General features: G+C 37.8%; 1 protein-coding gene across 3 annotated transcripts in view; it reads left to right on the top strand.

Annotated features, from left to right (window-relative positions):
- ACSL1 (acyl-CoA synthetase long chain family member 1) overlaps positions 1–20,111 on the top strand; it is a 38,184-nt gene that overhangs the window by 16,393 nt on the left and 1,680 nt on the right. For all 3 annotated transcript variants that reach the window (XM_009100895.3, XM_018926569.3, XM_018926570.3), the window contains 16 exons: positions 546–647; positions 4,254–4,353; positions 4,518–4,696; positions 7,435–7,467; positions 7,645–7,696; positions 8,486–8,559; positions 9,307–9,384; positions 11,631–11,765; positions 13,388–13,522; positions 14,300–14,395; positions 15,401–15,473; positions 16,125–16,213; positions 18,559–18,675; positions 19,034–19,177; positions 19,691–19,792; positions 19,892–19,963. In XM_009100895.3, the coding sequence (XP_009099143.1) occupies positions 546–647; positions 4,254–4,353; positions 4,518–4,696; positions 7,435–7,467; positions 7,645–7,696; positions 8,486–8,559; positions 9,307–9,384; positions 11,631–11,765; positions 13,388–13,522; positions 14,300–14,395; positions 15,401–15,473; positions 16,125–16,213; positions 18,559–18,675; positions 19,034–19,177; positions 19,691–19,792; positions 19,892–19,963 (1,581 nt within the window). The remainder of the gene's footprint in view (positions 1–545; positions 648–4,253; positions 4,354–4,517; positions 4,697–7,434; positions 7,468–7,644; positions 7,697–8,485; positions 8,560–9,306; positions 9,385–11,630; positions 11,766–13,387; positions 13,523–14,299; positions 14,396–15,400; positions 15,474–16,124; positions 16,214–18,558; positions 18,676–19,033; positions 19,178–19,690; positions 19,793–19,891; positions 19,964–20,111) is intronic.

Here is a 20,111-nt window from a genome sequence, read left to right as displayed (position 1 = left end):
TTTGGGGTCATGTGACTAACATGGTTTCAAGTCATGTGCTATACAAAAAGAATTTAGAAAACTGCCTTCCTGAGCTTTGTTAATAGAACCAAGTTGGTTTTCCCTCCTTATTCTATTGTTTTTTGAAGGCAGAAATGATATTCCCATAGGCACTGAATGAAGTGAAAAGAGGGTTTATGTAATGCCTGTGATTAAACAGAAATATTATGTTTAATTGTTCCAGGGTCACTTCTTGGGTTTAACACAGATACAGCAAAACAGCCTTTTCTGTGTTTGTGTGCTGAACTTCTAAACTTATGCTTAACACTTTCAAGTCTGACTGGATCAAGTGTTTCTTCTGCATATTGAGTGCGAGTGTAATAATTACAATCAATGCCATGTAACGGCACTGTTTAGGTTATCAGAGCACAGTGGGCATCCAAAATAGCCTAAAAAAACTTCTCTCTCATTCATGCCAATTAATAATTGTTTAGAAGAGTTAGCAATTATGAGCTTGCTCTTATTTTTTTTTTTTTTTTGTTCTCCCTCTTTTCTGGCCCCTCCAGGTTTCAGACAGAGCTGAGTGTGTGGGTTCTGCATTACTCCACCGAGGCTTCAAGCCGTCTCATGTTCAATATATAGGAATCTTTTCACAAAACAGACCTGAGGTAATTAAACTAACATTTTGTATATTTGTGGTCTGGCCATTACTAAAATGGCCTACTCGTTTATCTCTTGGCAGTGTACTTCCCTACTGAGAGCCCATTTGGTATTAGGAAAAGCCTAAAGACTGGCATTGTAGACCCGTGACGTATAGACATGGCACCTTTTACCTAAGAACCAAAACTATTAGTTGCCGCAGTGGTTAATGTTAATGGTTAATATACTGCTGTGTTTTGGCTGGGGTTTTTTTGTTTGTTTTTTTGTTTTTTGTTTTTTTTTTTTGTTTTGTTTTGTTTTGTTTTGTTTTTTGTTCCTGGAGCTAAATGTGGAAGGCTGGAAAGCAGAAAAAAATCAGGTAATTCAGAAGAACTTGACTAATTATCTTGTTTCCATGTTATGGAGATGGCTTGTTTAATAGGAAGTGAATGTAGTTCTTAGTGAATGTAAATACTAATTGGTTTCTCTTTAAAAGTAACAATGGAGAGCCTAGGTAGTTGAAAGTGACAGGAAGTCACAAGGTGTTTAAACTTTTAAAAGATCAAGGAACACTTAGTGATTAAATATTTGGGCAAAAATGTGTTAAGGTGATAATTCTTGTTGCTGCCAGAGGTCCTGGGCACAAAGATTCTGGGAGGGGAAAATTGCTGCTGAAAGCAAAAATTGGAAATTAATTTAATAAAAATGGGTAGAAAGATTGAAAGGGGCACAATTAAAAATCACCTGAGACAACCATGGGGATATTCAGGTTGATAGTGCCTATCCATTTTAACCCATAAAGTGGTTCTAGATTGCCCTTTCAAAAAATTATGAAATATTAAGTTCTCTAGACTTGTTTATTAAATCTGTTTTATAGGACTGAATTTCTCAAACCTAGGTTAGTGTTTATTAGTTTGAGCTAGTACTTACTGCATTGAGCTAGTTCAGTGTAAACCTATATTAAGACAGGGGACTGCTTCTTACCCTTTATCAAAAGGATGCTGTCCCTCTTGATTAAACACTCCTGTTTGTGTTTGCCATTATCAAAGGGCATCCACAGTTCTGACAGGGTTAGAAGCTCTGTCAGTGTCTTGGTCTCTTGTTGTCATTAAAACGCAAGCTGCTTGACATGTGACTGTGGCTTCCTTCTTTCTCTCTCAGGCTACACACTAAGAAACTTCTTAGCTCTTGGATTTTCCTGATGGAATTCTATTTCTAACAGCTGTAGATTTATTTCTGTAATAAAGAAGGCTGGAATATATTCAGTTAGGAAGCTGTTAAATGACGTGGAGGTACAGACTCTACAGTTCAGCTTCCTGTGCATATGACACGATGAACCAGAAGTAACAAAGGGAGACAAATGTTTTTGTTGTGCCAATTTGAATTGTTCCCCTATAGATCTAAGTGTGCAAAGTCTCTGCTGGGTTAGTGAATTTCTGGAGGAGAGCATGGAGTTTTGCTCTTGGATCACAGAAATAAAATGCTTAAGTTTGAGTTGGGTCAGGAATGAGATTAAAAGGTTTTTTTTAACCAGCAATTTCAAATATGGGATTTTCCCTGCTCAAAACTACTGGATGGGTGTTGTGACTTTCCAGTCATAATCACTAATCCAGACAGGAGAATATGTGAAGATTTTTTTGTGTGAGAGATTATTCACATTTGTTATTTCAGGGAACAGCTGCTGGGGAAATCCCCTAATGGGGAAAATCCTACCAAAACTTTGGAAATAAAAGTATTACTTTATTTGAAAAGAAAAACAGTCATCTCTATTGGAAGTGGGGAGGTTTTGTTTTGATTGAGAGAAAACACAACAATGAAGTATGGTTTTCCCTAACAGAAGATCAGAACCATGTTGGAAAAGAAACTAAAAGTCTTGACTGTCTATATTTAGTACTAGTTGCTTGCTTGGGCTTTGAGAGAACTTGAGTGTCATGGTTTGATATTTATATTTATTCATAATTTTAGATGCAAAATAGAAAAAAGTGTCTTGATAGCCCAGAAAATAAAGATGCTGGTTGTACTGTTGAGAATGATGTGCAAGAGTTGTTGGAGGCTGCAACAGGAAGCTTTAAGGGCTGTGTGCAGCTTCTGAAGTATTTTTGTAGCAGACCCCCACCCTATTAAAATAACTTCTCAACTTTGACTGCTGAACAACAGCCCAGTTGCTCCCTTTTTACATGTCCTGGAGGATTCCGTTTAGCAAGAACTATTCAGTGGACCCTTTCACGGCTATTATAAATATGCCTGCTTAGACTTACCAGTATGTGTAATGTCTTCATGAAAGTCTAGTTACCTGTTAGCTGGCCTTGCACTAGTTTTATAAGTCTTTTTGGACAAGAGGTGTACAATTTGCCCCTTGCATGAATGCTGTCAGAAAAATTTCCTGTGTTTAAGGCTGTCTGAATCAATAGAGTACTTTGGGAAACTGGTCCCTAATAAACAGTTTGTAAAACTAAGATCTGGCAACTTGAACATAGTCTCTTAGATATTTTATGGAATATTCAGCTGAATCATGTTTAAACTTGTCATCATGTGGGGGTGAGGTAGCTGCTAGTCCTGAGAAGCCCTGGAAAGTGTAACAGTTTGAGGGAGGGTAAAGGAAACACCCTTGTTAGTGCAAGTCTTATTGAATTGTAAGTTTTGGAAAGTTTTAAAGATGCTTGCTGCTTAGTTTCTGTCATTGGGACTGACTAAAGGTACTGAGAGTTTTTGTCAGTCTTTGATGGGAAAATCAGAAATGTTCTAGTTCTGCTCACTTCTTCATGTGTCTGGAGGTTCCTGTTTGAGAAGTTGCATGCTATTCTGTATTTTGGTGTAGCCAGTTGCTTACAAACAAGAGTTACTATCAGAAAAAAAAATTGCATCACCATCTTAGCTTGATGATACTTCAGATGAAAATAGGTTGGCTATAAAGCATATCTCAAATAACACATCATAAGGCTGCAATATTCATATACTTGTTAGCAGGTAAATCCTTCTTACTGCAGCTTGCAGGGATGTAATTGCATTTTTTAGTAGAAGTCCTCCTATAAATAAGAATGGTTGGTTAGTCTTTAGTAATGCTGAGAAACTTTCTGGGGGTGACTCTCCAAAGGACTTTTACTTTAATTGCATGTGTTGCAGGTCTGGCCATCAAATGAGATGTGCATAATGTAAGGGTAAGAATACTGTGTGGATATAAATTTAATGTGTGGTCAAGACATAAGTGAGTCCTTCACTGATTCATGGTAATAAGGAAAGTTGAAAGCTTTGCCTATCTCAATAACCTAAACCCAATAAAAAGTGCTGTACTCTTGCTCAGAGCCTTTCTGTTAGTAGGTAAACTAAGGAGACAGTTAATGTTAACTGCTTTTTTCAAAAGTACTTAATATTACTTTTAGGGATAGGGTTGAATTTTATTGGCTTCTTTCCTATAGCTCTTTATTATTTGGGGATTTTTTTCTTTCTTCCACAGATAAAAAATGGAGTAGGTCTTCAAAGTGAAAAAAACAATACAAACTGCCACTTTCTAAAAAGTCTTGTCCATATGAGCTGTGTCCTGTTAGATTCATTTTTAAAATCTAACAAGGAAGCTTTCTTGGAGGTCTGTTACAATAAGCATAATGTAGTGACTTTTATCTCTTCTCTTTGTGCAGTGGGTCATCATTGAACAGGCATGCTATGCATTCTCCATGGTGGTGGTGCCACTCTATGATACACTGGGAGCTGAAGCTATTACGTACATTGTGAACAAAGGTAGGACACTTTGAGTAGCTCAGCAACTGAATAGATGGCAGAGCTGAGTGAGGGCAGAACTGTAGCCTTCTTCAGCAAAGCCTTCCTTTGCAACATATTGAAGTATGTATGGATCTAGTCTAAACTGAACTTGTCATATTGATAATATAGTTCTTTTTCATCAGCTGACTTGTCATTGGTTTTCTGTGACAAACCTGACAAGGCCAGTCTTCTGCTAGCCAGTGTGGAAAAGGGAGAAACTCCAATACTCAACACCATTGTTATCATGGATTCTTTTGGTGTGGATCTTGTGGAACGTGGTAAAAAGTGTGGTGTGGAAGTCTTCAGCATGAGAGAAATAGAGGTAAGAATGCTTAACCTGCTTAAGTGCTTTAATCCCGTTTGCTTGCCATGGATTAGTTTCAAAATCCTTAACTATCTCTTGGATTGAAGTTTATACAAAAATATGAAAAGCAATAGGAGGAAAACAACTTGCTAATGGTATTTCACAATGCTCAAAGTATAAAAGTGGATATACCAAGATGACAGCATGAAAGCTTCCAAGACTGAAGACTAGATCTGAGTGTTAAGGCTTGCCCATGTGAAGCATAATGTGATAATTATATACTGTGACTAATATTTCAGAAATTCTCATTTCAAGAAAAGCATGTGTAGGTTTTGGTCTTGTGAAAAATGGCACTTTTCCTTGTACGCTGAATCTACAAGATGTTTTCTGGGGGAGAAGGAACATGTCAGTCAACCTCTTACAGAATAAGGTTATGGTAATATAGGGGAATGAACTTTCAGGCTTTGGAAGTAGCAATCATTTTAATTAACCACCTGATGTCAAGTCTTGGTTTTGCATGTAGTTTTTGTCTGCGTAGATCTCTTATGCAAGTTTATTTCATAACTTCACTTATTTGGAGAACCCTCATACAGGATCACATTGCATGGAGTATATCTTTGCTCTGAGATTATGAAATTGGATTTAGCCTGGTTTCAGCTGTAGTTCTGGTGAAGGCTTGGCTCACTAGACTTTGACTATCTCCAAATAAATTTACTTATCTTGTGCAGGTGTCAGTAACTGGTGTGAAATGCCTCATTTCACTGAACTTGTTTTCATAGCAGTTAAGAGAGCTACGTTAATAGGGCCACCTTCTGGTAAAGATTCAAAAATGTCAGCACACCTTCTTTCAAAAGACTGACTGGCAAACTGGCCTCATAAGAGTGCCAGGTTACAAAGGAGCTAAAAACATGAAGTAGGGCTAGAGTTAAATGGCTTACAGTTCACCAGCCAAAGGGTTGGGTTAAGCTTAGAAAAAGAGTGGCTGAACTGTAAGTTGTTAGACTAAAATGAGATTCCTTCCTTGAGCTGAACTGCAGTTTTGACAGAGGAAGATGCTTTCCACTGGATCTTCTAGCTGTGGAAAAACAAAACTGAGGGTAAATGTTGTCTTTACAAAAGATGTTTGTATGCTTAAGTAGTGATGTTCAGTAGTACTTTGTATCTCTTATTTCATTAATGCAAACATTAAGTGTTAAGTAATAGGTGTTCCAAGAGCCTTTTGTTTAAATCTCCGACATGAAGTTAGAGGCAAATTTAAATAATTGCAGTAGTCCTTCAGTGAACAGGAAAGTTTTGTCACTTGTTTTCTTTAAGGGGCTAGAGACTTAGAGTGTCTCCGGAAAGGTAACTATGAGCTGTTTAGGAGCTTAGACTAGAATGACTATTTCTACCTTTGAGTAGTTGTTTTCTGGATTTCTGGGTTGAGCTTCTTGCTCAGCTGTGCCTGGATTATGTGAACCATCCTCTGTGTATCCCCCAGAAGCCATCAGCTTCGTTTCTGATGCCCAGTATCTATATGCATTGTGTGATTACTTGTAGCTGAGTAAATAAATGGCTCTTTAATGGGAAAAGATGGTGGAGTTTTGTTGTGAGAGATCAAAACAAGTGTCTGGAGACTTTAGCTGTATATTCAGTAAATCCCAGATTTTACTCAAAGCAGGTTGTAGGGAGGTACTGAGCTTGTTGGTGGTACATGAAGTGGAGGTGCTGTTTTGAGCACAGCTATGCTGCCATAGTGGTAAATCTTTGCATAATGCACCCTTTCAAAAAGGCAAGCCTACAGGTATGGGAATGTTAACTGTATTTCCAGAAATTGCTTTTGTCTTAAGCCTCCTTGGGTAAATCTAAGAGGTACATGATACTAAAGAAGTCTAGGGTTCAAAGGAATGTCTATGCTATTGTTGTGTACTTGGAACGTAAAGGCAGTGGTGAAGTTGATGTCTGTCCTTGAAGGTACACTTCTTCCAAAGATACACTTAACAGAAGGTCCTCTTTAACTTGCATAAGCCTTTAAGCTAGTATTGTTTCTAGTTTTAAATAGGCGTGACAGTAGAGTAGGTCTTGGTTTGAAACTTTAAAGCTCATAGGTACTGAACATTGGCTTGCAAATATTTCCTCTTATTTGCTATATCCTTGGTGGTAAAAGGATTGTTTTGGTATCCTCTCCCTTCTGCCTAAAGAACCCTAACATTAGTGGTCAAGTCTGCATAACTAAGGAGGAAGAAGGGTTCTGGATGAGAGTTTCTCCTGTATAGGAGGAGTTCAAACCAGCAATGAAACTCAGTCTTCCTTGGAGGTGCTTGACTGAGATGAATCTTCCATCATTTAACCAATAATTGTTGGTGGCACATCTTCTGCATGAGGTATAGGATTGATTGTCTGTTGTCTTACCATAACCTTGAGCTTCCCTAGGGAATGATTTCTAGTTTATTAGCTGGAGAAAAGCTTTGTGAGTTTTAGATAAATTACCATTTTTAAATTTGTAGAACATGGTAGTTATTCCGTGTATTTCTGAAATGTGCTTTAAAACTTTTGTTATTCTTATGTTAACCAGAGAATCACAGAATGGTGTGATTGGAAGGAACCTTAAAGATCTGGTTCCCATCCACCCTCCAGCCATGGGCACTGGGTTGCTAAACAAGTTAAAATGCCTTAACAGAGTCTAAAAGTATTATGTTATTTAGTAATGTTTGGTAAATTTAAAACAAGAAAGTTACATTTTTATGTCTACAATTTCTCTCTTCTCCTTTCTGTAGGAGCTAGGAAGAGCACACAGGCAAAAACCTATGGTAAGTGTAAAATTGGTTCAAGTGACAGTGTGAAGCTGGTTAGTGTTCTTTAGATCAAACTAGCAAATCTCCCTATCTCCCATAGCTCAGAAATAACACTATTACCCTGATGTATTGTCCTGAAAATTATTTTCCCTTGCTGTCTTAACTATACTAATGCTTTCTTAACTCTCATAGCCTCCAAAGCCAGAAGATCTAGCAGTCATCTGTTTCACCAGTGGAACTACAGGTACACTTTGTTACATTATGTAGAATTTATTCTGTATGTACAAAATTAATTCAGAAGCCCTCCAATTTTCCCCCCCCCAAGATTTCCCCCTGGTGCTGCACCTTTTTGGCAAGTAGTAGCTGGGGTAGTGTTACGGTAAAGTTCCCTTGGATTTTTAAATTTTTTTTTCCTGTTTAGTAACACAGAGTTGCAGTTTTGGGAGGTGGAGGTGTTATGTTTTTGGGCTTGGAAACAAATAATGAATTTGTATTTACATAATAAGGGCTCTGCATCAGACTTCCAACTATCAATTCTTTCATAGTCTTGTTTAGTACTTTATCAGCAAAATTGTTCCATAGGTCTAAGAACCTTGCTGTAAGACCAAAACAGACTGTCTAGATGTCACTCACTTGACATTTGTGAAGTTCATACCCACTGGCATGGAGCATAAGGAAAGAATACAGCAGCAAGCTGTATTTTTAAAACAGATGTGAGAACAGAAATTAATCTGGATTTGGTATCTGCATTTTTACAGAAGAGTTGAATTTTGAATGAGAAACATATCCAAAAATATGGTGATTTCTTAAAGCTTTGGGCTCCTTAAAAAGTTGTAAGACTTCATCATAAACTGATTACTTAACTGTTGCCAGCTGTTCTTGACAGTGTTTTGTTTAATTGATAGACAAGATACACAAAGAAATTTGTTAATTTCAAAGAATGCTATCACATTAGTTTTGCCACTGCTTTCTTAAATTCAAGGATCTGAATTTGTTTCTGAATCTGTTGAATCCTGATGTCCTTCTTCCTTAGGAAACCCTAAAGGAGCTATGATCACTCATCAAAACATAGTCAGCAATGCTTCAGCTTTTATGAAATCTACAGAGGTAAACTGAAAAGATAAACATTGTGGACTTGCTTGAAGGGAAATAATCTTATGAGTAAAACAAACATTGAAATCTCTAACTTTGGTCTTAAGCTTTATTAAGATCCAAGCGAAAATGTAACTTGACAGCACTCTGTGCCCACCAGTCAGAAGTCAGTGTTTACTGATTATTCCATCAGGGTCAAGAACCCAACAGATTTCCAATCTGTTCTGATGTAACCAAAGTGATATAATGTTCCTGATGTGAATGTAGATTACATTCTGCCATGGGCTTACAGTGTTTCTCCTAAGTGCAAGGAGTACTGTTTCTAAATTAAGCAACTGGTCTCACAATTAGCTCATGTAAGGTACTTTTGATATTAACCTTAGGGAAAATCAGGTAAACTTCCTAATCTTAGATGAAAGTATATTTTTTCAAACCAATGCTATTTTAACATCTCTTGTCCCCCTACCCTCCCAATATATGTAATGGAACTCTCTGTGGTTTATATCAGAATTTATTTTCAGAATTCTATGAATGATAAGTTGTAATAATCTGGTCACTCAACTCTAAAAGATTGTTTCTGCTGTGTCTTTACTCATGCTAGAAAGTCATTGCTGTAGTCTTTAATGAATGACAATGCAGCTTCATTACAAGCAAAACTAAAGCAGGGGCTGTGCTCTAGAGTTTAGGTGCTAGATTTTATTGTTGTGTTTAACTTAGGCAAAATAGACTCAATGAGAATTAAACTTTTGTTAACACTTCCAGAAATCATTTGTGCCTTCTTCTGATGATGTTCTGATATCATTCCTGCCCCTGGCTCATATGTTTGAGAGAATTGTGGAGGTAAGCATCTGTTTGTTGTACTAAATTACTGAGAAGCTTACTTTTCTTATAGAATGCATCCAGGTGAAATATGCTCTTCCTTCTTGACTCTTGTAAATGTGTGTGAAAGCTTGAAATAAGGTTCAGGAAAGCAGTGTCCCATAAACAGTACATAGTGAGCTCTAGACAATAGGTTTTCATGCCAAAATACAAACATTAACCTTAGAGCTAGGGTTAATTAGAAACTGGTTTACTAGAACATGAGGCAATCCCTTAGCACATGTACACTGCCTAGAAATTGCCTCCAGTATAATTAGTGCATTATTAAAAATCCATGCCATTCTTTAGTCTGCAAAATTATTTTATAAGGAGGCATCCTGTTTGCTTACAAAACTAATTTGAAATTAAACTCACCATTGCTTCCAAGAAATTTCAGTAAAGAGTAAGGGATTTTGTTTCAGGGGAATTTTCTTCTAGGAAATGAAAGCTGCTTTTAAAGCAATTTCAATGACCAACTGTGAAATTCTCTTGGATTGCTTGTTTTACCATATAGCAAAATCTGAGGCTTAATTTTTGAGAATGAAGGGGCTGCAGTTGTCTTAATGCTGGCAGTCTGGAAAACCTCTGGGCCCATTTTGGGTGCCATTCACTATTGAATGGATACAATTCCATTGTGCCTCTACAGTATGTAAGAAGTTTATGTATTAATTACTGCAGTTATTGAAGTTGAATTAACACCTCCTCCTCAGGTGCAAATACAAATGTTGAAGTTTTATAGAGGGAGCATCCATGCAAGCATGAAAAAGGCATATGAAGCCAGAAATTGTTGCATGACTTCCATTAGGAATCCTATGTTTTCTACAGAAAGTCTGTATATATGCAAAAATGTCTATATTCATGTGTGTGTATATATATGTGTGTCTGTATATATATACATGTTACAAAGATTTGGAATAGTACACAGCTAAGGTCTACAGGTGCCTTTGGGCATTCAGTACTTTTTCTTCCTGGTCACCTTGATATCAGTTATACCTCAGTGTCTCTTTTACTCCACTGTCTTTCACCAGAACATACAAACAGCTCTGCTCTTGATTATGCAGTAGAAGCAGGATAGGAACTTTCATTTTAAAAGAAAATATGAAAAGAGTGTTTGGATTGCAGTATTCCTCTGCTGGTTGAGGTGTGTACAAAATAGGTGGCATGGCTACATAAGGAAATTAATCAAGACATTATTGGTAGAAAGTAGAAAAGATTTCTTGCTGTTTGGGGTAGATATGCACACAGGCTCTGTGAGAACCAGTCTTTGTAGTCCTGTTTTAAAGTTGATGCTTCCTTGGTTTTGGCATCATGTGGAAGTTAGAGGGTCAGTGAACTTGGCTTGACAAATATCTTCCTACTTAAAGGCAGCTGCTGCTCAGTCCATATGGACTGATATGTTTGCTGCTTTTAGCAGATGGTGGCACAGTGTAGGTAGAGAGGGAAAGTGTCAGCATGTCTCATGTAGTAAATAAGAGGATGGATAGTAAGGAATGAAGGAGAAGGTGTTACAGAGGAAGCAGATAGGTATAAACACAAGGGAGAGGAGAGATGTTAAGCACTAAAAGACTAGGAAAATAAAGTGAGGTGTGTAAGGTAAGTGGTGAAGCTTCTAGTCTTCTAGCTTCTAGACAGAAAGTATCAAACACAACAGGATTAAGTCTGCCTACCTTTATGTAGGTCTGAAGTGATACAGAAATAAGCTCTGGCTCTGCTATAATCTTCTGAAGAGCATCTTGATCACCTAAGAACAAGTCCTCTGCTCACATCAGTCCTGTGAAGGAAAACCAGAGTGCAAGGATTGGATATGAAGTAGCAAGTAGGCAGAAATCCTCACTGGCCTAGTAAATAGCATGTGTGGACTATAAATGCAGAATTTCTAGGTATAAAGTAGGGGACAAACAAGTCTAATATTTGAAATAAACTTGTTAAGTATTTCAAATGAAGTTCTCCTTTTCTGTCTTTTGCTAGCTCTTGAGTCACTGGCATTACCTTATTTGACCCTTTTTGGATAGAGGCTTGTGCTAAGCTTGAAAGTGTGGTTTGTGTATACCAGATGTGTCTTGCTACTTGATCTTTCTTGTTCCATCTTAGTGTGAGAATGCTACAAAACCAGTCCAGGAGTGGAGAGGGTTTAAGGTCAATCTACACTGCTTAGAACTGTCATACATACAGAGCTGGAACACTTTGTACCCCCTGCATTTTCAGAGTGTTTACTTTCTTCTAAACAGTGTGTAGTTCTGTGCCATGGAGCCCGGATAGGATTCTTTCAAGGGGATATCAGACTACTCATGGATGACCTAAAAACACTGCAGCCAACTGTATTTCCTGTAGTACCAAGACTCTTGAACAGAATGTTTGACAAGGTAAGTCTACAGGCATGAGTGCAGGCTTTTAAGAGACTCCATAAAGTCTGTGCTGCCAGAGTAGGAGTAACTGCTGTGTCTGGGATATTAAATTGCCGTGATAACAAATGTGTGCATCTCTTTCTAAAAGAGAGCTGAAAGTGCAGGGAATAGTACTAGTTGCATTAAAACACTTTCAGGCAGCAAATACTAGTGTTGAAAAGTCTGACTAGGGGACTTGAGTCTCTCTATCTTGATTAATGACTTAGTGTTTTGGTCTGAGCAAGTTATTTAAGTCTTGTCTACAACACGAAAATGAGGCTTGGCATCTGCATGCCACACTTTTAGCATCTGACTCATGGAGTGGAATTTGCAAAGCAAGGTCAGGTGTTTGCCTATGTTTGCATGGACGCATACAAATTTCCTACATGGCAGCCAGAGTGTGTTCTAGCTGGGAGAACTCCCCAGCCAGTTGGGAGTGCTGGGGAGGTGTCTGTAGCTTCACTCTCCTGTGTGTGCTGCGTGCCTGCTCGCAGTTAACTGAGATGGGAATTCGAAAGTAGATTCTTTCCTGAGCTTCAGATTTTAATTGGCCTTTTGTATATGGGTGACTGACTCCTTTTAGGGTATAGCCAGGGGAGATAAAGGATATATTAAATCCCATGACTGCTAAAGAAATGACAGAGCTGTCTTTGCTGTCTTAGCCAGGAAATTTCTCTGATCACAAGGCTAGAGAAACACCAAGTAACACAAGGTTCTGTTTGGCTCGGGAACAAATGGTGCAACTGGAATCCATTTGGAGGGGAGGAAAACCTGAGGCTAGCTTTTAGTACTTAAAATGTAGCTCCTTATTCTGCTCACAAATTTTTCAAAATTTGGAATTTGAGAAGCACAGTCCAAGCTTGGGACTTTGTTCTCATGATTTCCTCCTCTTTCTTTAATCTGTTGCCCTGAGGCTTCCACCATTTCAGCCTCACCCATCCTTGCAGTAACCTAGCATGTGAAGCCAGCAAGTTGGGGAGTTGGCATAGCAGGGGGGCATAATGCTGCAGTCTGCATGCTTTCAGTCATAATGCTGAGTCTTCCTCTTTCCAAATGAATGTACTAATGTTTGGCTTGCTGTTGAGCCTGCTCTCTGCCTTCCTAAGAACAACTAGAAGGAGCTTTTGAGAAGTGACCTAAAGTGCAAATTTGTATATGCAAGACAGATTCCATTTGGTGTTTCTGAAGTGGCCTGCATCTCCTCACAACACCATGCACACCATCCTCACAACACATTATGCATTATGATAGGGTTCTTTTCAGAAAATGCTGAGGATTATGCTCAATTTGAATTTTGATGATACTAGAATAGAGAAGTAAACCATTCATTTTCATTCATACATTTTAATGAAGAAATTATGCATTGAAACAACATCACCCAATTTGATGGATATCAAGAATTAGTTAAGTGCTGATCTCAACTCTTGAACTGAGGTCAAAATAGAAATTCACAAGAATTTCTTACTAGAGTTAAGATGCCTATCAATAAAGGTTGTTTTAATTTATTTGGTTTTCACTGTCAAGAGTCTCTATGCATGCATATGTAAGAAAGGGAATGGTAGTCTATGAGAATTCTAACCATACTTCATCTTTCTTAATAGATTTTTGGGCAGGCAGATTCTTCAATAAAGAGGTGGCTGCTGGACTTTGCTTCCAAGAGGAAAGAAGCAGAACTCAGAAGTGGTATAGTTAGAAATAACAGTTTCTGGGATAAAGTCATCTTCCGTAAAATACAGGTATGCTTGAGAGCCTCTAAGTTAAACTTTGCAATTGTTGGATTTCATACCAATACTTACAGACTATTATGGCTTTTTCACTGAGTTAAGACTACCTGGCTCCTCAGAGTAAAAATCAGAGCTGGCTTTTTATTTTCAACCTCATTTTTTCAATTCCCTTAGTTGTCATAGTATCAGCTAACTGTATCAAGGAAGTCACTCTGAAATGGTCTGGTGCTTCTCTCTTACCGCTTTGAAAGCAAACATTGTCCTTCTGAAGGAAGAATGCTAAGAATGACACAGTGCCACCTGTAGCCCCCACTGTCTTCTCCCTGTTGGTCACTAGTGAGCCATGCCTGCTGTTATACCTGACACTCACCTGCTATGGCCTTAACCTTGGCTGTACAACATGCCTATGTTTCTGCTTTTTGTAGCATATTTTATCCTATATATAGAATAGCATATTCTATGCTATTCTAGCATTCAGGATGTATGAGAAACTGATACAAGGCAGGGAAATATAAAGCCATCACTGTAAGGCTATGGCTTAAGCTCCTTTTTGTAGAGTCTGCATTGCAGTGACACCATGTACTTTGTTTGAGAATCCAGATCTTCCAGCCATTAATGAGACTAGAAACACTGCAAGAAAAGCAGCTTGCAATAGCAGACTAAACTTTTACTCTCTAACTTTTGTGGGTGGCACTGTAGGTGAACAGTGGCTAAGGGTGACATAGAAGATGACTCTGGAAATATTTCTAAATTGCTTTTGGTGTCCACAGTATCTTGTGTCTGTTGTAGGCAAGTTTGGGAGGAAGAGTAAAGCTGATGATCACAGGAGCAGCACCTGTGTCTGCAAGTGTACTGACCTTCCTGAGAGCAGCTCTTGGCTGTCAGGTGAGTTGCCTGGCCTTAGTCCCAAACACTAAATATTTTAACACCTGGCTCCAGCTTTGTTAGAGCTTTTCTAGCAGTCTGATTATGTGGATAACTCTTTCTAGTATTCTTGGAGATGATACAAGTGCATGCTCTTTTCCTGAGTTTCTCTCAGTTCCCTGAAATTTCTGTATTCATCCCAAAGTCTTTTAACTGAAGTAACCAGCTGACCTTCTTAGAGGAAAGATTTTTTTCGTGGGCTGCAGTAAGCAATAAATTACCTACTTTATTTAATTTTCTGGAGTTTGCCTTACTTACAGAAGTATTTTTAACTACTGTAGAAAATCTAATAATCAATGTGGTAATATTGTAGTGTTGCTGTTTTGAACGCGAGGCAGGTGAATCAAATTGCACACATGGCATTTATCTTCAGAGTCTCTTCAAAGTATATGCTTTTGGAGGTAAAATTTGAACAGCAATGGCATAAAATAGAACAAATGTGTTGACATTAGATAAATTTCAAGGATAGAAAGCAAAAATAATCTTAAATATCAGGCTTCCATAATTTCCTGAAGTTTTTCAGTGGTGTGCTGGTGTAATAATGCACTTAGCATAGAAAAGGGAAGCCTTTCTTGTGTATAGCAATCACAGAGCTGTCATGGGGCGTAGGGATTCCATTTCTGGCTGTCTCAGACAAACCTATTTTTATATTATGTGAATGGAGTCACTGCTAGTGCTATGGTTCTTCACTTCTTTCTGGCTTCTTCTGCTATTTTTTGTTTTAATCTAAGCAGGTGTCACATGCTGTGTGAAACTTTTGAGTACATATTGGAGCTGAAGATGGAATATTAGCACTTAAAACTGTATTGTGATAAAACTAATATTTCAGGGGTTTTTTAGAAGGTGCCTGAGGTACACTCAAATTTAAACAATTAAAGAAAATAAACATATTAATTCCATTTTAATGAAAAAACTTTGTGTTGAAAAGTAATGGTCCTTAGGTTATATTGTGATTTCACCTTCTAGTTCTATGAAGGTTACGGACAGACTGAATGCACAGCTGGATGCTCCCTGTCATTGCCTGGTGACTGGACTGCAGGTATGATGTTCAACTGTCTACCTGCCTGTTAAATTTTAGGATTACTGAAATTTTTAGAGGTCCCTGATCACTTTATTTGACCTTCAGTAAGACCTATAATGAAGGATAAGATTGGTTTTCTTCAAGTGAAATAAAAAAATTTTGAAGAGATCCCTTCACATTTCTGCCCCTAAATAGCTATGAATGTTCAGTAATTCAGACTTTTAATAGGATTTGTTCTTGTAAGTTGAAGTGGCTTGAGGAGAAGGGAGCTCATAGTATTAACACTTGTAGTTTCTATCAAGCACAAATCTTTTGTGTAGAAAGGCAGTACTGGAAATTTTTTGGTGTTTGGAATCCAGAGTTTGCACTTCCTTCAGCTGTTACATCTCTAGCTCCCTAACTGAAATAATATTGCTAATGGAAACTACATGGCTGCTACTTAAATATGTTTGTAGAGTGAGGAATCCTGATTATAAGAAAAAGCAAGCTTGAATACACGGTTCAGTTTGTAACATTCTTAGGGATATCAGAGAATTTAATGTTTCAGTCCTAGCAAATTTAGGCTACCAGAAATCAGTTTTCCATCTTTCTTGAGTGTGTAAGCAGCTTATTTTTTTCAGAATCTGACTAAAAAGCATCAGGGTATTGAAGTGTTACTCTATTTAATAGGTCATGTTGGAGCACCAATGTCATGCAACATCATCAAGCTTGTTGATGTACAAGAAATGAATTACTTGGCTGCCAAAGGAGAGGGTGAGGTAAGTAATTTCAGAAAGTCAATTATGAGCCCCTTGGGAAATTTTGGAAAATGTGGTGTTTTTGGTTTTTTTTTTTGTTTGTGAAATAACTGAGTTTAGTAAAAGTGCTAAATGTGGCCTGCTACCTAAAATCTAAGATGCCTGCATGCCATACCACTTAATGATTCACAGAAGTAAATCAGGAAGTAGTATATGGGAGGGGAGAAGAAAGAGCTTACATAGCAGTGTTAGCCCACAGGTGAACAGATGGTTTTATGACCATACATAAGGCTGTTTGACAAGGCAACATCTTCCAGCTGTGGATTAGCTGGGAAGTGTGGCTGCCTCATACTGCAGCTACCCTTCAGCAGAATGCTGGCAGAGGGCTTTCCTCCTGCCCTACTGCCAAGGGCCAGAGAACAGCTGATGCATACAGCCAGTTACCCAGCTTGTGATGTGTGAGATGAGGTAATTTAAAGTGGCTGGGAACTTCTGAGAAATGGAGATCAAGTGCCATGAAGGTTTCTGATGATTTGTGACGCCTGCCTGCACATTTTTCTGAGCTTTTTAATGTAATCTGCACAAATTGAACACGTATGTTTCAATTTGTATTTTGAGGACTCAGCTTTATATGTGATGCTAAAGGCTGTCTTTTAAAATATTTTTTCCAAGTGTATACAGATTTAACTTTGTATGTACTTTAAACAGATGTTCATGTAGTAATTTTTCCCCAAGCCTCAAAAGCAGATTAACTGTGGTCTTTCATATGCTTTCAAGAAGCTGTGGGGGCAACTGGGGGAGTGAGAAATTAAAAGTGGCTTAAGCAAGTAACTAATCTGTGGCTATAAAGGATTTATAATATTTATTTGTTTTGGTTGTGATTCATATGAAGAGACTAGAAACAAATCATTGAGCTTTAACTCCCAAAAATACTCAAGGATTTAGTTGGCCTTAGAGGTGGGAAACTGCTTGCGAGTGAAGAACGATGTCAAAATTGTTTTATCTTGCATATGACTCCACATTTAGTCTTCAACAGCAAGTTTTGCTTCACTTTCAGTATGTTCTTAGAGCTTGGTTTGCTAGAGGAACTGAGTATAAGTTCTTATAATGAGAAATAGTTAAAAAGCTTTAAAAAATCTCCTAAAAGTGTTTTGCTTTAACTTAATATGAAAATGTGCTGCATTAGGAATTAGTTTGGACTTGAATAAAAAAGGTAGCCCCTTAATGTAAAGGTGCCATCTTAGTCTTTCAGGCCTAACTTCCTCAGTATAAACCATTCTAAATATAACAAAAAAGCATTGTAATTTGCTTCACAGAACTCATAGCCCATGGCTTTTGAATTGGCTCTCCTTATGCCTAAAAGAAATATTCTTTCTTATTTTCTGCTTTTCATCTGGGTTAAATATTTGTAGTCCCCTTCTCTGAGAGTAAGCTTGCAATATTCTCTGCTCTGTCAGCCTTGATTTCCACTTTTGGCAGTCAAGAAGAATAAATATGTGAATAGAATTACATATGAGCATATGCAGAGGAGGTCTCAGTGTCAGCTAGCAGGATACAGATAAATGGTTGGCTGTCTCTCCTGGGAAAAGCTGTCACCTACTGCCTTCCTGTGATCTTAGGGGCTGTGAAAAATTAACATTTGATTGGTCAGTCTTTGACTTGACTGGGACATGTAGAGTTTTCTTTTATTTGAATCCTTACAGATAAAGTCTATTTTAGAACAGAAATGACTTGCTTTTGCAAAATATTACTTTAGTTTGGTTTAGTACTGTCACCATAAGGTCATGAGAAACCTCAGTAATACTCTGATGTCCCTCCTATTGACAACATCTTATGTTCATTGTGTTGTAGTTCACCAGCATACAGGGTAGGCACTGAAAATTTTTCAAAAATTGATTACTGAGCTACATTAGTAATTCCTTCTTTCCTAAGTTTTGGACAACGTATGTGTCATTTGCTTGATAAACAACTGTTTTTTCTCCACCAGTTTTAGCACAATGCCCCTGCTGTTTACCAAAGCTGAAAAGAACATGTTTCCAGGCTGAGAGATAGTATTTCTGGATCTAGCAGAATTTTTTTACATAAATAAAATGAAATTTCTTCTGATAGGTTCCAGTTATTCAAACAGTGGATAGGAAGACTACTGCTAGACTGGAAGAGATTAGATCCTTCTAATTGCTTCTTATTCTATTTCACACCAATGGAAAACATTAGGTCTCCAAAAACCATGAGCAGAAGTTCCTGTACAAACACAAACTACTTCTTGCCTTTTTAATGGACATTAAGAACCATTGGAGGAAGCATTGATAGTAATGATTGCTAACTTTCCTTCCTTGTGGTATACATTAATAAATGGCTCTTTCCAGGTGTGTGTTAAAGGGGTAAATGTGTTTCGTGGCTACTTGAAAGATCCAGAAAAAACAGCAGAAGCTCTGGACAAAGATGGCTGGCTTCACACAGGAGATATTGGGAAATGGCTACCAGTAAGTTAACTTACACAGTTGGAATGATACTTTCATAGTTACTGGCAGAAATTTAATAACCAGATTAGAAAGCTTTTGGTATTGAATAGAATTAGTTAGGTGAAAGACAAGAATTTGTGGATAATCTCTGTTGTTGCTGAATCTGTGTGCCTGGGCCTAAAAAAAGGTATTGACAGTGCCAGTGCTGAGGCTTTCCCCAGTTTAGATTAGATGGATATGTAACCTATTTTCAAACACTAGTTTGACAGTTGTCTGGCTCTAGCACAGTTTTACCGTGCCAGTGTGGCATGCCTAAGGTGTGTAGATTGGTTTTTCACTTGAAGTGCCTCCTCTGAGTGAAAGTTACTTCTCCCAACAGAATGGTACATTGAAGATCATTGACCGGAAAAAACACATATTTAAACTAGCCCAGGGAGAATACATAGCACCAGAGAAAATAGAAAATGTGTACCTGAGATGTGAAGCTGTTGCACAGGTGTTTGTCCATGGAGAGAGCTTGCAGGTAAGCATTTTTCAGGTAATTTTAAAAATTAATGCAAAAAGAGACTGCAGAAAAGTCTTCCTTTCTTCTTTCCTTTCAGCCCAAACTTAGGGACTGAAATTTAAATTTTTATTGTAAACTGTTATCATTTTAAATTTTGGTTCTGATTGGATTCCAGCAGTTACATAGCATGTTTCTGGATTGTTTCACAGCAGGTGGTGAAGCTGAACTAATTTGTATATTAATGACTGTATATAAATTGCTAACAGTGTGCAGTGGGAAAAACCCAAAAACCAAAACAGAAACCCGTGCACACAAAGAAAGAACCTGAATATCTTGGGAGTTTTCAAGTGTAAATAAAAATGCAGGTCTTAATTCTTTTAATTCAGCTGAACTGAACTGCACTTGCTGTGTTCAGGTAGGCATCAGACAAGGCTGGTGACTTAACAGCAGGATCAGAAATGCTCCCCAAAGAAATGTGTAGGAACTAAAGTGTTGACTTAGGAATTTTTCAAGCTTCTCCCTTTTTTTTAGGCCTTCTTAGTAGGTGTCGTGGTACCTGATCCTGATACTCTGCACAACTGGGCCAAGAAAAAGGGATTTGAAGGCTCCTATCAAGAGCTATGCAAAAACAAGGTAAGGCATATCTAACTGAACAGTTAGCTGTTCGGCAACAACTTTTTCAAGTTGCTGCTTATGGAGCTGAAGCTATACAATGTATTTCTGTATCCACAGGATGTAAAAAAAAATATTCTGGAGGACATGGTGAGAGTTGGGAAAGAATCTGGTTTGAAGTCATTTGAACAGGTATGATGCTTATGAGAACCAAATACCTAATTCTTTAAACTTGTCAACACCAGTATGATCTGATTCCCCAAAAACTGCTTTTAATTTGTGTCTGGAAAACTTTTCAAGTGATGGGCTTTGTTAGATGTCTGGGCAAGTTTTTAATAGT

The sequence above is a fragment of the Serinus canaria genome, chromosome 4, assembly GCF_022539315.1.
Source record: "Serinus canaria isolate serCan28SL12 chromosome 4, serCan2020, whole genome shotgun sequence".
In the NCBI taxonomy this organism is placed as follows: domain Eukaryota; kingdom Metazoa; phylum Chordata; class Aves; order Passeriformes; family Fringillidae; genus Serinus; species Serinus canaria.
This window is presented reverse-complemented; position numbering and strand designations above follow the sequence as displayed.